Raw genomic sequence first — 16,713 nt, forward strand, 5'->3', positions numbered from 1 at the left:
CCATTTTCGCATGACGAGGGTCATTACAAATCTCATTGCGAATTGAAAATGCCACATTTAAGAACAATGCTTTTTGATACAAAATTGAATTGAAAATAGCAAACTTGTTAATAATGGCAGCCTATCCACACATTAAGGAATGATTTCCAGACGTGCTGACCAAGTACGGCAAACATTGTGGTATGATAATTAAACGATTTTCTCTTGTCGTGACACTATACTATTTCGCTAATGATTGTTATCTCATCTTGGAGGCGAAAGCGAAATTCTGCGAGATGGATTGTAATGCGTAATTGTAACAGGGCCACAATTTGTGTCCTTTGAGCATACAGTGTGTAGTCAGGAATTCCTTACACTGCATGAACAGTGCTACATCCTTTGAATTGAGCACATACGCAGTGATGTAGCAAAAATTCAGAGGTTGTATCTCGAATCAGCTTATTAAATATTCGAAAATATTCATGCATGTCTGTTGGCGTTATGTCAAAGTCACTAAGATGAAAACTGAAACAGCTACGCCTAAAAGCGCATTAGTGCTCTATACCTATGTTTATGTTAGCGTTGTTGACACCGTGTGAACTGCTCGGGTAATAAGTAAAGCATAAACAGCAATGTTTATATACTTTTATTCCTCCATATACAAGATACTAAGATTGTTGTATATTTTGAATTTGTATATGGTGTCAAAAATCAAAAGTTTTGTACACGGAACTTTCATAATGAATTTATATTCTTGGTGTGATAGTCATTTGATATTAGACAAAAATATTCCTTTAAAGCGGGTATATACGATTTTTATATGTGCTGAATTGTAAAATATTGATACAAATATGTTATAATAACACACAATATGCAAGAAAAATGATACATTTAAGACGAATTTCATAAAATACAGCAAATACAAATTAGCACCCCGAGCCGATTGTGACGAAGATAATTCGTAATTATTTTCCTACAATAACCGATGCATTCGTCTTTTTAGAAAGTGTTCGTGTGTCGTATGAATCGATATCGCTGCAGGAATTTCAAATGAACCGTTAAACTAAATTTAGATTCACATCGTACATGCATGATATACATGTTGGCGAATTCGGCTGTACAGCCTTTTTCGATTTCAGAATTGAATATCTGGCTTATTCAGCATTTTTCGACACATGTTCTTCTTAACTTTTATTTTAGTTTATATTAAAATATATGTATAATAATTTTTTTACACATTTTTTTTAATTAATAAATATTTGACAAGATCGTATATACCCGCTTTAATATGATGGTGACTGCAAATTTTCTTTATTTTAAGTTATCATTACCATTTTCATCATACTTTCTATGCTTTCAAAACTTCCAAAAAGCATGTTGTTTTTATTTTGTCTGAGTTATTTCTATGAAATAATAAGGCTGATAAAAAGTGCACACAAAACTCGACCCGTGCGCTATGACACACACTTTATAAAGTTGAATGGCGTGTGTTCATTTCAAACTTGCGATTGATTTTCAAAAATGAATTGTGTGTTAAATTATGCAATAGCGAACATCTTCAGTGCCTTCAGCGCTTTGATAAATTATTTATACATCTCATGCTGTTCATAGTATGTGAATATAATATAAACAAGGGCTGTTCGGAAAAATGCATGCCCCCCATATGGGCTGTCAATTGTAGTGGCAGCCATTGTGTGAATACGTTTTTTGTCACTGTGACCTTGACCTTTGACCTAGTGACCTGAAAATTAATAGGTGTCATCTGCCAGTCATGATCAATGTACCTATGTAGTTTCATGATCCTAGGCCTTATTATTCTTGAGTTATCATCAGGAAACCATTTTACTGAGTCACTGTGACCTTGACCTTTGACCTAGTGACCTGAAAATTAATAGGGGTCATCTGCCAGTCATTATCAATGTACCTATGAAGTGTTATGATCCTAGGCGTAAGTGTTCTTGAGTTATCATCCGGAAACCATTTTACTATTTCAAGTCACTGTGACCTTGACCTTTGATCTAGTGAGCTGAAAATCAATAGATTTTATCTGCCGGTCATTATCATTGTACCTGTGAAGATTCATGATCCTAGGCATAAGCATTCTTGAGTTATCATCCTGACACTATTTTACTGTTTCGAGTCATTGCACTGTGACCTTGACCTTTGACCTAGTGACCTGAAAATCAATAGGGATCATCTGCCAGTTATGATCAATGTTCCCATGAAGTTTCATGATCCTAGGGGTAAGCATTCTTGGATTATCATCTGGAAACCATTTTACTGTTTTGAGTCACTGTGACCTTGACCTTTGACCTAGTGACCTGAAAATCAATTCGGGTCATCTGCCAGTTATGATCAATGTACCTATGAAGTTTCATGATCCTAGGCCTAAGCATTCTTGAGTTATCATCCGGAAACCATTTTACTATTTTGAGTAACTGTGACCTTGACCTTTGACCTAGTGACCTGAAAATCAATAGGGGTCATGTGCCAGTCATGATCGATGTACCTGTGAAGTTTCATGATCCTAGGCATAAGCATTCTTGAGTTATCATCCAGAAACTATTTTACTATTTCAAGTCACTGTGACCTTGACCTTTGACCTAGTGACCTGAAAATCAATACGGGTCATCTGCCAGTTATGATCAATGTACCTATGAAGTTTCATGATCCTAGGCCTAAGCATTCTTGAGTTATCATCCGGAAACCATTTTACTATTTCGAGTAACTGTGACCTTGACCTTTGACCTAGTGACCTGAAAATCAATAGTGGTCATCTGCCAGTCATGATCAATGTACCTATGAAGTTTCATGATCCTAGGCCTAAGCGTTCTTGAGTTATCATCCGGAAACCATCTGGTGGACAGACCGACAGACCAACATGTGCAAAACAATATACCCCCTCTTCTTCGAAGGGGGTCATAATAATATATGCAATCAAAATTAATTAATTATAGACCACGCATTTTTACTAAAACTTTTCATTACAAAATAGTGCAAAAAACAACAACAGTTACAAAATGTATGTTATATGACACTCAGATCATGCATATTTATACATGTATGTAGCAATATTATTCAATAACATTTCAAAACCTCAGACCTTTATTTCTAGCTTATCACTTAGGCACTTGATTATTTGAATTTGAGTATGAAGTACCTCCATTGAATATAAATTGTATTGTTATTTGCATTTAATCAGTATATTTGTTTGTTGTTGTATTTATATAAAAGAAACATGCATTTATATCTTGCTATTACTTTTTTTATAGGTGTTTGAAAGTGCTTATCAGTCATGATGATTCTTCAAGTCCACCGAGTAATTCCAGGGATCAGATTGAATGATTTCATGGGTAATTATATCAATATATATCGTCTGCAAAAATGGCTATTTATTCTTTATAGGGTTTGGCATTTATGTATATATTTATGTAGATATAATTTTAACTCAACAGTAACATGCCTCTAGTTCAAAGATTCTTAAGATTAACAACCACTTTTTTGATATGGACGTGAATGGTTTTCAGGTCCCCGTGGTGTAATGGATATGGTGTCCGCCTAGAGACCGGGAGGGCACGGGTTCGATCCCCACCGTGGGAGCGTTCTTTAGACCTCCCCCAAAGACACCAAGTACTGGTTCTAAGCCCAGGAAACGGACTCGAGAGCGTTTATATAAGCCTAAGGCTTTCGATGCAATCGAGCTAAAATAAATAGGTTTAAACTAATGGTTTTTGTGAGAACAAAACATAACATACTTTATGTGGTAGGACTAGGAAATTAATATTAACTTTATTGAAAACCATTCAAATAAACATTAAGATTGATTATGTATAATAATAAACTTATTCATTTTAGCTAGACTGCATCCAAAGCCTTAGGCTTATTGAGATACTCTCAAGTCTGTTTCCTGGGAAGAACCAGTACATAGTGTTTTTGTAAAGATCATGAGAACCCTCCCCAAGTAGGGATCAAACCTGTGGCCTTTCAATGGCTAGGCAGGCACCATATCTACAATTCCACAACAAGATTATTAAACGATAGAATATATAAATAAATAAATATATATATATATATAAGATTTATGCATTTCATTTATGCCAGGTCGCATGCTGATGACACCAGTGTCGGTGATGGCAGCTCTGGAAGTGTCGGTTGGCAGGCATCTCCTGACGAGCATGAAATATCCACAAATAACAAGCAAGAGGGCCATGATAGCCCTGTATCACTCCACTGCTGAAGAAAAGGCTGAAACAAATATTCTTGGCATGTGCAAATACTTAAATATAGGCCCTATTTAAGCACATGTACACTTTTGTGACCCCCTGGGCTGGGTCAAATTTAACCTCAGGGGCATAATTTTTAGCAAACTTTGTACAGGACTTTTATATCTCACTACATACAAAATGTGGTAGCCCTAGGTCCTAGAGTTAAGGACAAGAATATTTTTTAAAGTTTTCACAAAATAAGCAAGATATGAGCGTATATAATGTTCAATTTTGTGACCCGAGGGTAAAATTTGACCCAAAGGCCATAATTTGAACAAACTTGGTATAAGAGGACTATAAGAATGATGTTACTGCATACCAAATTTGGCAGCAATAGTCCGAATGGTTTTTGACAAGAAGATTTTTTTTTAAAGATTTCACAAAATAGGCGCTTTATAAGCGTTTATTCAATTTTGTGACCCCCCAGGTGCAGGGTCAAAGTTGACCCAGAGGCATTATTTGAACAAATGTGGTAGAAGTTTATTAGATGTCTATACATACCAAATTTGGTAGCCCTAGGCCCAATGGTTATGGGCAAGAAGATTTTTAGAGTTTTCACAAAATAGGCCCCATTAGTGTATGGTCAGTTTTGTGACCCCCGCGCAGGGTCAAATTTGACCAAACTCAGTTTCTATTTATAGACATGTCATGTAGTGACAGTCAAAGTACTTTATTACTCATGTTTATAAATCAATATTTCTGAATCTTATTTTGGCTACAATGTACTGTAGCATTCAAAGGGCACATTTGAATTATAGAACAAATATTTTATAATACATCAGCAGGTTTTCTGCTATTACATCTGAATTTTATTTTATAATCATCTCACAAAGTAAATAACTATAATTTATATGATTTTTTTTCAAAATAACAAGATAAAGGCCTAATGGGTAAATATCTGTTGATTAAAAAAAAATCCCAATTCGGTTCATTTAGTCATTAAAAATCTAAAATTTGTCATTGTATGGATTTAAAAAAACACAATTTGACTAGACTCCTTTTCCCACAATGGCTAGAAAAATCCCTGTACATAATAGGAATGTTATCAGGATGAATTCACCATGATTCTTACCTGTATCATCAGCTGATTTATCTTCATAGAGTCTGCAGACCTTTTTGCCACTCAATGTGTACTTGTACAGGGCAGTACCGGAGCAGATATACAGGTCTCCCTGATGGTGTGCGATACCTCTACATGTATGTTGTAACTCAAGCTTTCTACCTGGAGCGAGCTGGCTCTGGGTGACTGATATAAACTGGACCTCATGAATGTTACTAGAATTCTTATTCACGGCCACTGCAACCTCACTGGGTGTGATCTGACACATGTCCTTTATATAATAAGTCGCATCCCAGTGACTTACCACCTGGTACTGCTGGTTCAGCAGCTTAACATTATAATTATTGCTGTCTGCAACCAAAACCTGTCCATCTGGGAGAGCATATATAGCTCGGATTGAGCATGTTCTTAAATCACTTGGCATTTTCACTTTGTGCACAGTCTTCCCATTCACAGAGAACACATAGTTTGGAAAGTTCTCTTTGGTAAATGTATCAGACTGTTGTATTTTTTCCTGACATTTTTTTCTGGCAATAAAAGAGAGTTCATGTCTACCCAGTACTTTCTGTATGGCGTAATGGAGTTGTAATAATTCATCGTGAAGCCTGATGCAGCTGTTTCTCACACTCATGAGAGGAGCTTGCTTAAGCTTCAGCTCTTCTTTTTTTTCCTTAACAGTGCTTTTCTCAAAATCAACTAATATAGAGATGATTTTCTCACGAATGTCATAAAATTTGTTTTGCTCATGTGTTTCATTCACTGTACTGTTTTCACACATGTGTAAAAATGTTGTTATATTCAGACGCATGCCCTCCACCATATCTTTCTCATGTTCATTGTATGAAACCTTAAGAGACCTCATTCTGTCCTCCTGGTAGGTCTCAAACTGTGCCACGTGCAAAAGAGTATTTTGTGTTCTGACAGAAAGTTTTTTTACTTTGGTTGATTTCATTTTGGAAGCCTGAAGTATTGAGGTAACTTGAAAGCACAGTCTGAAAAACAAAAAACAGATTGTTATGTAATGCTCAGACAATTATGTTTTTAAATAGAAATTTTCACATATACAAAACACCATACTTGTAAACAATATGTGCATACATACATTTAATTAAGACATTTCATAACACTGACTGGTAGGTTTTGGTAATTTAAGCATCCAGGATGCAAATACTACCTCAATCAAAATTGTACTTGAACAGTAACTGTTGTAAGTGAATTACACATATATGGAGCCTGTATATGTATAAACCATCCATGAAAATATTGGCCACATGTTTAAGATGATGAACTTAGTTTATAACCAATAATGTTTATGTTCATAAAGGCTAAAACCAGTTCAAAAGTTATTCGATAAGATGACACTGTATGTAGTGTACTAAATCTAAACAGTACAAAATGACTAGAAACCAATTAAGTCACATATATTTTAAAATAACTAAATTCCTAAAGAATCTGTGAATGTTTATTCTGCAAACATAAAAGTCGATCTCCCTAATGAGAGAAATTGTGGCTTTTCATATGATAGGCACTAGACCAAAGCGCTGAAGGCACTGGAGTTGTTTGCTATTGCATAATCTAAGATGCAACTCAATTTTCAAAATTAGGTTATAGCTTTTAAATTAGCAAGTTTGAAATAGAACACAACCCATTCAAATTTATAAAGAGTATTTGTTAACGAACAGATCGAGATGTGTGTGCACTGTTTATCATCCTATTTATGTTGTAGAGATTGTTCTGCAGGGAAATTAATGGATAGCATTTAACCATGAAATTAATAACAACATTGTGTTGCCTGTTGTTTACTTAAAATATCACTTTGTTGAAAGAGAATTAATTTCACCATGCTCGTGTTTCCTGTAGCAAATTGGCATTTAAAATAGCTGTTAGAATAAGCTTTGTTTTAGTTCAGTTAAATTTTAGGTTATATAGAGAAAGCAGCATAGACATGGAAATATTTTTAAAGAAACAATAGGAATAATAGAAAAGAGTTGTTTTAATGCTTTATATGAAAAGTAAAGTATATTGTGAAATATTTAAATAACTATAGTGTAATAATAAAAGTATAATATAGTTGAAAAGTGCAATAGCTTATGTTTATTATTTTTTCCTGAGGCGGATTTAAATAGAAACCTATAGAACAGAGATAACTTAGACAAAATAACAACATTACATCCCTTTGTTGAGGTTCTGAAAGCATTATAACACAATATAATGAAAATGGTATAATGAGAACCAGTTAATATAAAATAAAATTTGCAAACACTCTCATATTAAATTAAAGGGGCCTTTTCACAGATTTTGGCATTTTTTTAACTTGAAAACTTTAAACAATACGATCTTATGTACATTGTAATATACACAACACATTTAATGGGCGGATGAATGTTACCTTCATAGCACATTAAAATCCCTCGAAACTCGCGTTTGCCAGGCATTTTCAAAGATTTATCGTAAGTCCAATTGTGTTTTTGTGTATCTTATTAATAAATGGTTGCACTCAATAATCCACGCTAGTAATTATCCACAAACTATTTTCCGCTTTTAATCCAATCTTTGTACTTTTAATCTGACTGTCAAAACAATTGATTAGTGTCTCGGTAAAACGTGTTTTTATAACAATGATTGACATACTCAAGAGACCGCTAACTCCACCTTTTTCTCTGAAACAGTTTCAAAGGCGGAGCTATACACTTGCTCAAGCATAATGGGACGATTGCAAGCGAGTTACAAACACGCGATTGGTTAAGCATATCGCTTCTCTAAACAAAGGAATCCAATTTTGTCATCGAGAAAGGTGTTCTTTATGGCTTCTTGACAGGAAACGGCTTTCCTTTGGTGACGTCAAACTGTCGATTCACACTTATTGCGAATTTTCGCGAGACTTTAAATGATGTCCTTGATTCTTTGTTTACATGAACAGTAAAAAACACAACACCTGCTTACATGAAGACTTTGGATTAAATTATCAAAATTAAAACAAGAGTAATTGCAAACTGTGATTATATTAATTGGTAAGTATCAGTAAAAATACGACGTTTTGTTAAATCAACAATTTTTTTATACAACAACAACAACTATTGCCGCGGGGATCAATCTTCGTCGAATTTCATTATTTTTTTCATGGAATTTCATGGACCACCTCATAAGTCGATACCGGTTTTTTAATCAAATTTTGGAGGTAAAAAATCTCGACTTATGACTGCGTTTTTACGGTACATACATTCAAATAGTTCATAGGCTGATTCGAGAAGCATCCCCTGAACTTTAGCTACATCACTGCGTTATTGCACTGTGCGTAAAGGATGTAACACTGTTCAGTGTAAAGGAATTCCGATGATTCGAGAAACATCCCCTGAACTTTGGCTACATCACTGCGTTATTGCACTGTGCGTAAAGGATGTAACACTGTTCAGTGTAAGGAATTCCGATGATTTGAGAAACATGCCCTGAACTTTGGCTACATCACTGCGTTATTGCACTGTGCGTAAAGTAGGGCTGTCATGATTCACCGGTATATGGCGGTGTATGTCGTGAAAAAAATCACACCGCGGTACGGCGTTGCCGCACCAGTTTTTTTAATAATATTATATTAGCACAGATATAAATACATTACATATTTATTTTGATATAGATATCGTTTTGAAAAATGTAGAAGCGATTCAAAAGGGCTAAATAAATAATCTGTTAATATCCAGGTCAAGCAAGCGCTTCCACTTGTAGATGTTAAACTTTCACGTTTAAAATACGGCCATGTATGGGTCCGTACCTTTTTTGGAATTAGGGACAGATTTCCTTTGCAAATAAGTTCATAATTATCCAAAAGATGTTCATTCTATTTCTTATTTTCTTTCTTTAGTATATCGATCGTTCAAAGCATGGCAATCATGTTATCTTAAGATTCTGAATAAGTCCAGGAAGAGACAGAACGCTACGGATTTTCAATACTGGGCCCGCTGACTCCACATTTTGAACATGCCCTTGAAGCGTTCAATTTACACAGATTGTAGTTACAGCTATTGTAAACAACATGGCGGACATTTTAGAAAAAGACGCGAACAATAACAATGACTACTTCTATCAAGTTTATTACAGTTTAATCTTTTACAGTTTCTAGTCATACTATGATACCAGTGTTTTCTGATTATTGAGTTTAATAAAGTTTGTAAAACTTGTTATTCTGCTGTTTTCTTCACAGATACATATTCTGTAAAATATCGCGGTACGTACCCCGATATAGTGTTGCTGTACCACGATATACCGCGGTACACTCACGGCGTATCCTGACAGCCCTAGCGTAAAGGATGTAACACTGTTCAGTGTAAGGAATTCCGATCTACTCTCTGAATGTTAGACACATAGAAACACACTGTGGCCCAGTTACACTTACGCGTTAAAATTAGGGATGGCATCAAATACCTAAATCGGTATTCGAGTATTCGCAAACCCATTCAATCAAATATTTGAATATTCGCATAAAACGGCTGGATTGATTTAACTTCTATTACTCAGTTTCGTATCCAGTAGGGATACAAAATATAAATTGACACAAAAATACAATTGAATATACAATTGGTGCGTTGAGAATAAGAAAGAAAATGTAGCTTTATTGTAAAAAAAAAATTTGAAAAAGCCTATTTAGGCGAAATATATCAGAAAAGAGTGAAACTTGTTCTGTGTTTACTTTCAAAGTTTTGTAAGTTATACCCGTTTATTAACATGGCTATTGAATAATCGTATCGCTTATACTATGACCGACACTGTAATCGGGCACATTTTTTTTAATGTGAAATTTTAAAGTAACAATAGCATGTACGTTTATATAAAGAAACATATCAATAAGGCATGCAAAGTACACCAAATATTCAAAACTAAATATAAGGAAAAAACATCATGACATAGAATTTTATTTGAAATTTGAAATTTCAAAATAACGATATCATCAAATAATTGCTCTGAAGTTTTCTACCAAAAATTACTTTTTGAAATTATATAATTTGTTAAATTTAAGTAATTCACATATTTCTATGTCTGTTCAAACTGTGATCACAGAAACTAAATTATTATTCGCCAGTCAATTGAAGCCCTTAATTAGCACCTAATTGACAAACAACAGTTCGGGCCCTTTCTTAGAGTGTGTATATTGGGTTGCGCAATTTGAGTAATTCACACATTTTAATCGCTGTTCATACTGTGATCACATAAACTTAATTATTATTAGCCAGTCAATTGAAGCCGTTAATTGGCACCCCATTGCCATACAACAGTTCGGGGCCTTTCTTAGAGTGTGTATATTGCATTACACAATCAATGCTGATACGGGCCGCATTATCAATTTGACACGAATAACATCACATCAAACATGTCAATCCCAAATGATATCGGGTGCCAATTAGTAATCGGCTCGCAGGTCATTAAATATTAGTGCAATAACCTTTTAAAAAAAAATGCGAATATGCGATAATCAATTATGTAATTTGAATACTGACCATTCAATCGAATATTCGAAAAAATTTGCCATCTCTAGTTATAATTAATCTTTCAGAATTTCAGGGTCTGTATTCGGTCGATAAATTGTTATGGGAAGGCATAAGTTGACTTTCGAAAAACACTGTTTTATCTTTCAAGATGAGAAAACAAACACTACCGAAATAGTATAGTGTCACGATAAGAGACAAATGGTTTAATTATCTAACCACAAATATTTGCAGTACATGGTCAGCATGTCTGGATATCATTCACGACTTCCTGAATAGGCTACCCTTATTTGCAAGTTTGATTTCAATTGTATATCCAAAAGGATTGTGCTAAAATGAGCCATGTACAATTCTCAATGAGATTTTTAAAGGCCCGCATCATGCGAAAATGGGTCTTATGCAATATGAGCCTTTCATATCTATAGCCCTGCGAGCCTGCGCATCTCTCAGTCTGGTCAGGCGATCCATAATAAGACCATATAACATTGAATTTATAGCGGACAGCATCACCACTGACCAGACTGTGCAAATGCGCAGGCTGGTGGAGCAATGCTGGCCGCAACGCCATAAGACCCATTTTTGCATGATGCGGCTTTGGAAGTGTGATTTGAATGTGTTTGAAGAAAACTTCACGTTAATTAAATATTAACATATATTATATTTTGATGGTTAAGAAATAAACTCATAAAAAGCCATGTGAGGACACATATGATGTGAACTTCCGTAGTATAATTTGTTTCTACTAACACTAATATGAATATGCCACTTACAAGTGGCAAAACACAATAGTAAAACTTTCGTTTTCAATTTAATTATTTAGAATCGTACATTTTCAATTTTTATGCCAAGTCATATTAACGGGGAATATCTTTAAAGATATAACGTGTTATATTAAGTTGTTTTTTATATTTGGTTTAGCGATTATAAAACATTTTTGTAGCTGTCTTTAGTATACCTGTAGTTATTGGTGAACTCATGTTCAACGTTTTATAAATTGAAAACTTTGAATATAAACAAGCTTAACCTTATACTATTGCGTTGTTATCATCCATTCAATAGATAATACATGATATATCGTCGCTATCTGTTGAGAACAAAAGAGCGTTTCCCAGACATATAAAATTAAACCCCGCTGTACTAGCAAGCACTATCAACGAGGTTAGGCAACATATACATGTAATAGTGTATTGGAGTCTCCACTATATTCCACTATACTTATTGATCAGCAGTTTAATTTTCCCATGTCCATTATAAATAGCTCAGATTTTGAATGACCTGCTTTTTGCAAAAATACCATGTGATTGAGACGCAGCAAATAGTCAACTATTTTAATCATTCATAAAAATTCTCTTCGGCAACATGTATGATTAAAAAATGTTTATTGATTGTTTCTATACACGCTCTGTTCAAAGATAGTCCATTTAAACGATATTCACATAATGTGCCGATTTGTGAAAGAATATAGTGGAAGAAACTCATAATTTTAATCTGTGATCATTACCTAGCTCAAACCGATTTTGAGAACATGGTATTAACCTTAGTTATCTGCAAGCGAACAGCTAATGAGACCGATCTAAACAATAAGCACAACATTGTTGACCCCCCCCCCCCCACACACACAATTCAAGTTATAATCAGTTGTTTCTTCCCTAAATAATTGTCTTCAAAATAAAATTTACTAAATGAAATATTGAGAATATTTAATAATGGGTTTTCAGAAAGCATAAAACATGTTAGTTGATGTTCATCACCAACCAATCATCATAATCATTATCATCATCATAATCATCCTGGACCGGAATGAAGCCCACACTTCATCTGTTAAGCCATGTAGGTAGACTCACAATTGAGGCTAGAATATTGTAACTTTAACTTGATCTTGAGCAAGCATACCGGACATGTGCCCTATTCAATAATCTACCTGGTGTAAATGTCTCAGCCATGTTCCATATCAATACTTCAAACATGAGGTAAACAAGAGCAGACATTGTACAGACAGGCCCAGAAAAAGGATTGATAAAATCTTTCCCACTATGCTGAATGGGATTGATGACATGATTTAGGACACATTTACAGTTGCTTGTCAAAGCTGATGGAGCCAGCATGACATTTATTGACAATAAGAACTTGTAACAACAGTGGGTATATTAATTTGTGAATTTGTGATCATTAAGGTAAAATATCTAGCCTCCATTTTATTTAAATTCCTTGAACATGTATCTATGCCTTTTAGATAGGCTGTACAAAATTGTTTCTCTGAAATTGTTAAATAAAACTAAATATATATTGATTAGAAAATAGCCATATACCTGCCTTACAATAATCTTAATAAGTGAACATGTCTGACAGTAAATTAATACAAAAATGCCCTTATCTATACTGGCGTAAGCACAGGAATCATCAGTTACCTGTGCTTTGGTTCAATACATCTTGAGCAGCAAAGCTGACTATGGTCCGGGCAGTACAATGTTAATGTTCCATCCTTGTGTAAGTCACATGTCCTAAGAAGCTTCTCCATCTTCTCAGAAAGTGGCCACTTCATTATTTTATCCTTTCCATAGGGAGATGGTTTAAACAAAGCTCGCCAGCCACCATGTGTATGGGAATTAATACATGTTTTACAGAAAAACTTTACACAATTTTTACAGTAGAAATCTGCGTCTATATAAATATGTTTCTCCTCTTTGCAAACTGTACAATAATACTCTATACCAATATCAGAACCTTCAGTAACAGAAGGCACAGAAAATGATGCCATTTTGCTAATTCTATTTCAAAAACACAAACTTTTCAGCTGAAAATTATACAAACTATTAATGTTAAATGTTAAGTTTAATATATCAGTAAACACACACTTAATGCTATTACAACAATTAATTCAATTTTCCAAGTAAACAAAAACGGAGTTAACCTCCAAATGATGTTGAAAATCCCAATAGCAGTAAACTGTGCAACTGTGTTCACTGTCAGTGAGTATTAGGTCATGTGATTATGGGGTACTTTGCTATTGGTTAAGTGAATTATGTTTTCTAGAGGACGATTTGATTTGTTTAAACCAGAGTGTAACACATACCGAATGCAGTTGTTTAAAGTGTGCAATGATGAAATTTTGGCTATAAATATCATGCTTTTTACTAGGAGATTCTCTGAAGATTGTTTTTGACAATAATGGTCATTTCCTTTTGCTTAAAAGATAAATTGCAGATACAGATGGCATGGATGTTCTTTTTTTTTAACTGCTCTGATGAGCTTGCAATCTTCAATATGAGCATCACATACATTAAATACATGTGGATTGCCCATCATAAGACAACTTACGTATTAAGAGCTGTGATGGTCAGCTGTCTCAAGAGACAATGCTTGCTATAATTCCACATTGATATTGTAGTGTACATTTTCTGTTAGTCATCTGATATAATAAATGTTAAGAAATAATTGATGATGAATATGTATAATAGTTACATACTTATATGAACAAGATATGTGGTTTTCAGAAACACAATGCCCCCTATTGCGATGCTTTGAAACCATATTTGACCTTTGACTTTCAAAATGACATTGACCCTTCACCACTCAAAATATGCAGCCCCATGAGATACACATGCATGCCAAATATAAAGTTGCAATCTTCAATATTGCAAAAGTTATGGCCAAGTGTAAAGTTTTCAGACAGACAGACAGACAGACCGACAGGCCGGCAGGTCGGCAAGCAGGCAGGCAGGCAGGCAGACAGACAGACGGACAGACAGACAGACAGACTGATGGACAGTTCAACTGATATATGCCACCATACCGGGGGCATAACAATAAATATGAATATGAAACATTAAATTACTACATGAATATTGCCCATGCCATAAAACATGATTTCCATACATATTAAATTATTTTAATTAATATACAATGTATTACATTTAGATAATTTTCTAAAGCAACAATATTCAAGCTTGAATAACCTTAATTACTGGCAGTGGACCATCAAACTTGAAGGAAAAATGTAGGACATTTTTTTTCTACAAAATATGAGGGTTTTGAGAAATTGTTTATACATATTTAGAATTTAATATTGTGTATTTGAATTTGTGAATATCGCATCAACAATACAATTCGGAAGTGTGTTTTGGATTAAACATTGGATTAAACATTCAGTTATGTTAATTTATGTTAATTTGAGAATTCAACAAAACGTTTACAGTACAGCCAACGCGGCACAAACATAATCCGCGGATACGCCACGGCCAGATTATTAGTACGCGGTGGCCGAATCGTGTGTTCACGCGGCGTATCGCCATGGCACTTGGCATCGATCCGCGCAACGACGCCGAGTCTGTATTAACCTCGCGTACTTTCGCGGAGTAAATCCCCGCATACGTACGCGGCGGATCGAGTGAAAAGATATCCACCTACATGTACATACATGTATGTGTAGCGTAGAATTAATTACGCGCAACTGTTAATGTTTTGTTCGATTATCATTATTAAATTTGTAATCCGAAACACACTTCCGAATTTTAATGCTATTGCGACCTTTGGCAAATTCTAGCGTCAAATAAACAGTGCTTAAATAACCTTTGTTTCATAAAAAGCGCGCGAAAATTATGCAAACATGTAGAACGTCGTTTGGAAAGTTTATGTGTATTGCGTGTTGTATAAATACATGAACATCACGTCAGGCATAAATCGCGTGTTCAGTGGAAAAAAAACGCCTGGATAAGACGTTATTTCATCATCTCTATAAATAGTAACAAATGCCAAAATGTATTTGATACTTATCGAAATATCGAGAATGTCTGTGTATCGTAAATATTTACCAGCATTTGCTTTAAAACTGGAATATACGGGATTATCGGGTAATAAGTAGCGATATTAACGGTATAATATGAACAAAATAAAACATGTTTATATACGCATATTCAAACAATAGTTATAATAAGCTGATAATTAACAAAACAACAAATACGTCGTCACCGTCTTGATTATTGATGTGGCTTCAGACTGCTTATTTTCTCAGCTTAAATATAAAAGCAAAATCAACATGCAATTTATTTATAAATCCACCATATGCTGGAGCCTTGACCACTTGTATGTGCGAAAACATAATTACGTGACCTTGTTTATGTGTGAAAAACATACACTTCGGGCGGGAAACAAACTTAATTGGCCAGACACATTGACTATGCTAACATGTATATGGTAAACAATCCGAGCATAATAAATGTATTATGATTTTAATTATTATTATAATTGTTCTTTCAAAATTTGTTAACTACATGTAGCAAATAATTTTAAAAAGATTTTCTATTTCATGATGCGCATCGACTCGGCATCATGTCGCGGATCGCGGCATGCCTCGGCTGACAGATGCGAAGTTTCGCAGCGAAATGCGACTTGCCGCCGCATACTGACGCGGCTTCAACAACTGACGCGGCATCGACTTGTTTCGCCGTGCGGCCGCGGATCGCGAAATACGTTTGTTCCGCTTTGGCTGTACTGTACGGTTGGATGTAGTGAATTTAACAATAGTTTGTAAAAACGTTTTACGGGTCGAATACATATTTTGACAATGTTATGCACAAAATGCACAATTTATATCCAGTTGCCATTATCAGTTTTCTAATTAACCTCATTGATTTTACCGTAGAGTCCAATTAGTGTGGTAAAACAACTACATTAAGGGTTGTCTGCATTATTTAAATGCAGGTAACGACTGTTCACGAGTATTGTCACTCATTCAAAGTGTGCGCTCTCATTGGCCAATATTGATTTGCCAATACAACAACGCTCTGCCTTAGGCTGTTAAGTAAAGATATACTACATGTTGACAGAAAATTGTAAATCGGCTTTCAAACTTTTAGGCAAAGACGATATCCCTTTGATCTTGAAACATACTCCTCATGCTGAAAATGTCCTTGATATTTGGAAAAATAGTGCGAAT

At 34.7% G+C, this 16,713-nt stretch overlaps 1 protein-coding gene across 9 annotated transcripts in view; it reads right to left on the reverse strand.

Annotated features, from left to right (window-relative positions):
* LOC127864285 (uncharacterized) overlaps positions 1-13,742 on the reverse strand; it is a 502,833-nt gene extending 489,091 nt beyond the window's left edge. For 8 of the 9 annotated variants that reach the window (XM_052403954.1, XM_052403961.1, XM_052403957.1 and 5 more), the window contains exons 1-2: positions 13,187-13,742; positions 5,317-6,296 (exon numbers count right to left, since the gene is read on the reverse strand). In XM_052403954.1, the coding sequence (XP_052259914.1) occupies positions 5,317-6,296; positions 13,187-13,536 (1,330 nt within the window). In that variant the 5' untranslated portion in view covers positions 13,537-13,742. Of the gene's footprint in view, positions 1-4,095; positions 4,225-5,316; positions 6,297-13,186 lie in introns of those variants that run through there. The other variant, XM_052403963.1, reaches the window with a different exon arrangement.
* Positions 13,743-16,713: the final 2,971 nt, after the last annotated feature.

The sequence above is a fragment of the Dreissena polymorpha genome, chromosome 1, assembly GCF_020536995.1.
Source record: "Dreissena polymorpha isolate Duluth1 chromosome 1, UMN_Dpol_1.0, whole genome shotgun sequence".
Taxonomy (NCBI): domain Eukaryota; kingdom Metazoa; phylum Mollusca; class Bivalvia; order Myida; family Dreissenidae; genus Dreissena; species Dreissena polymorpha.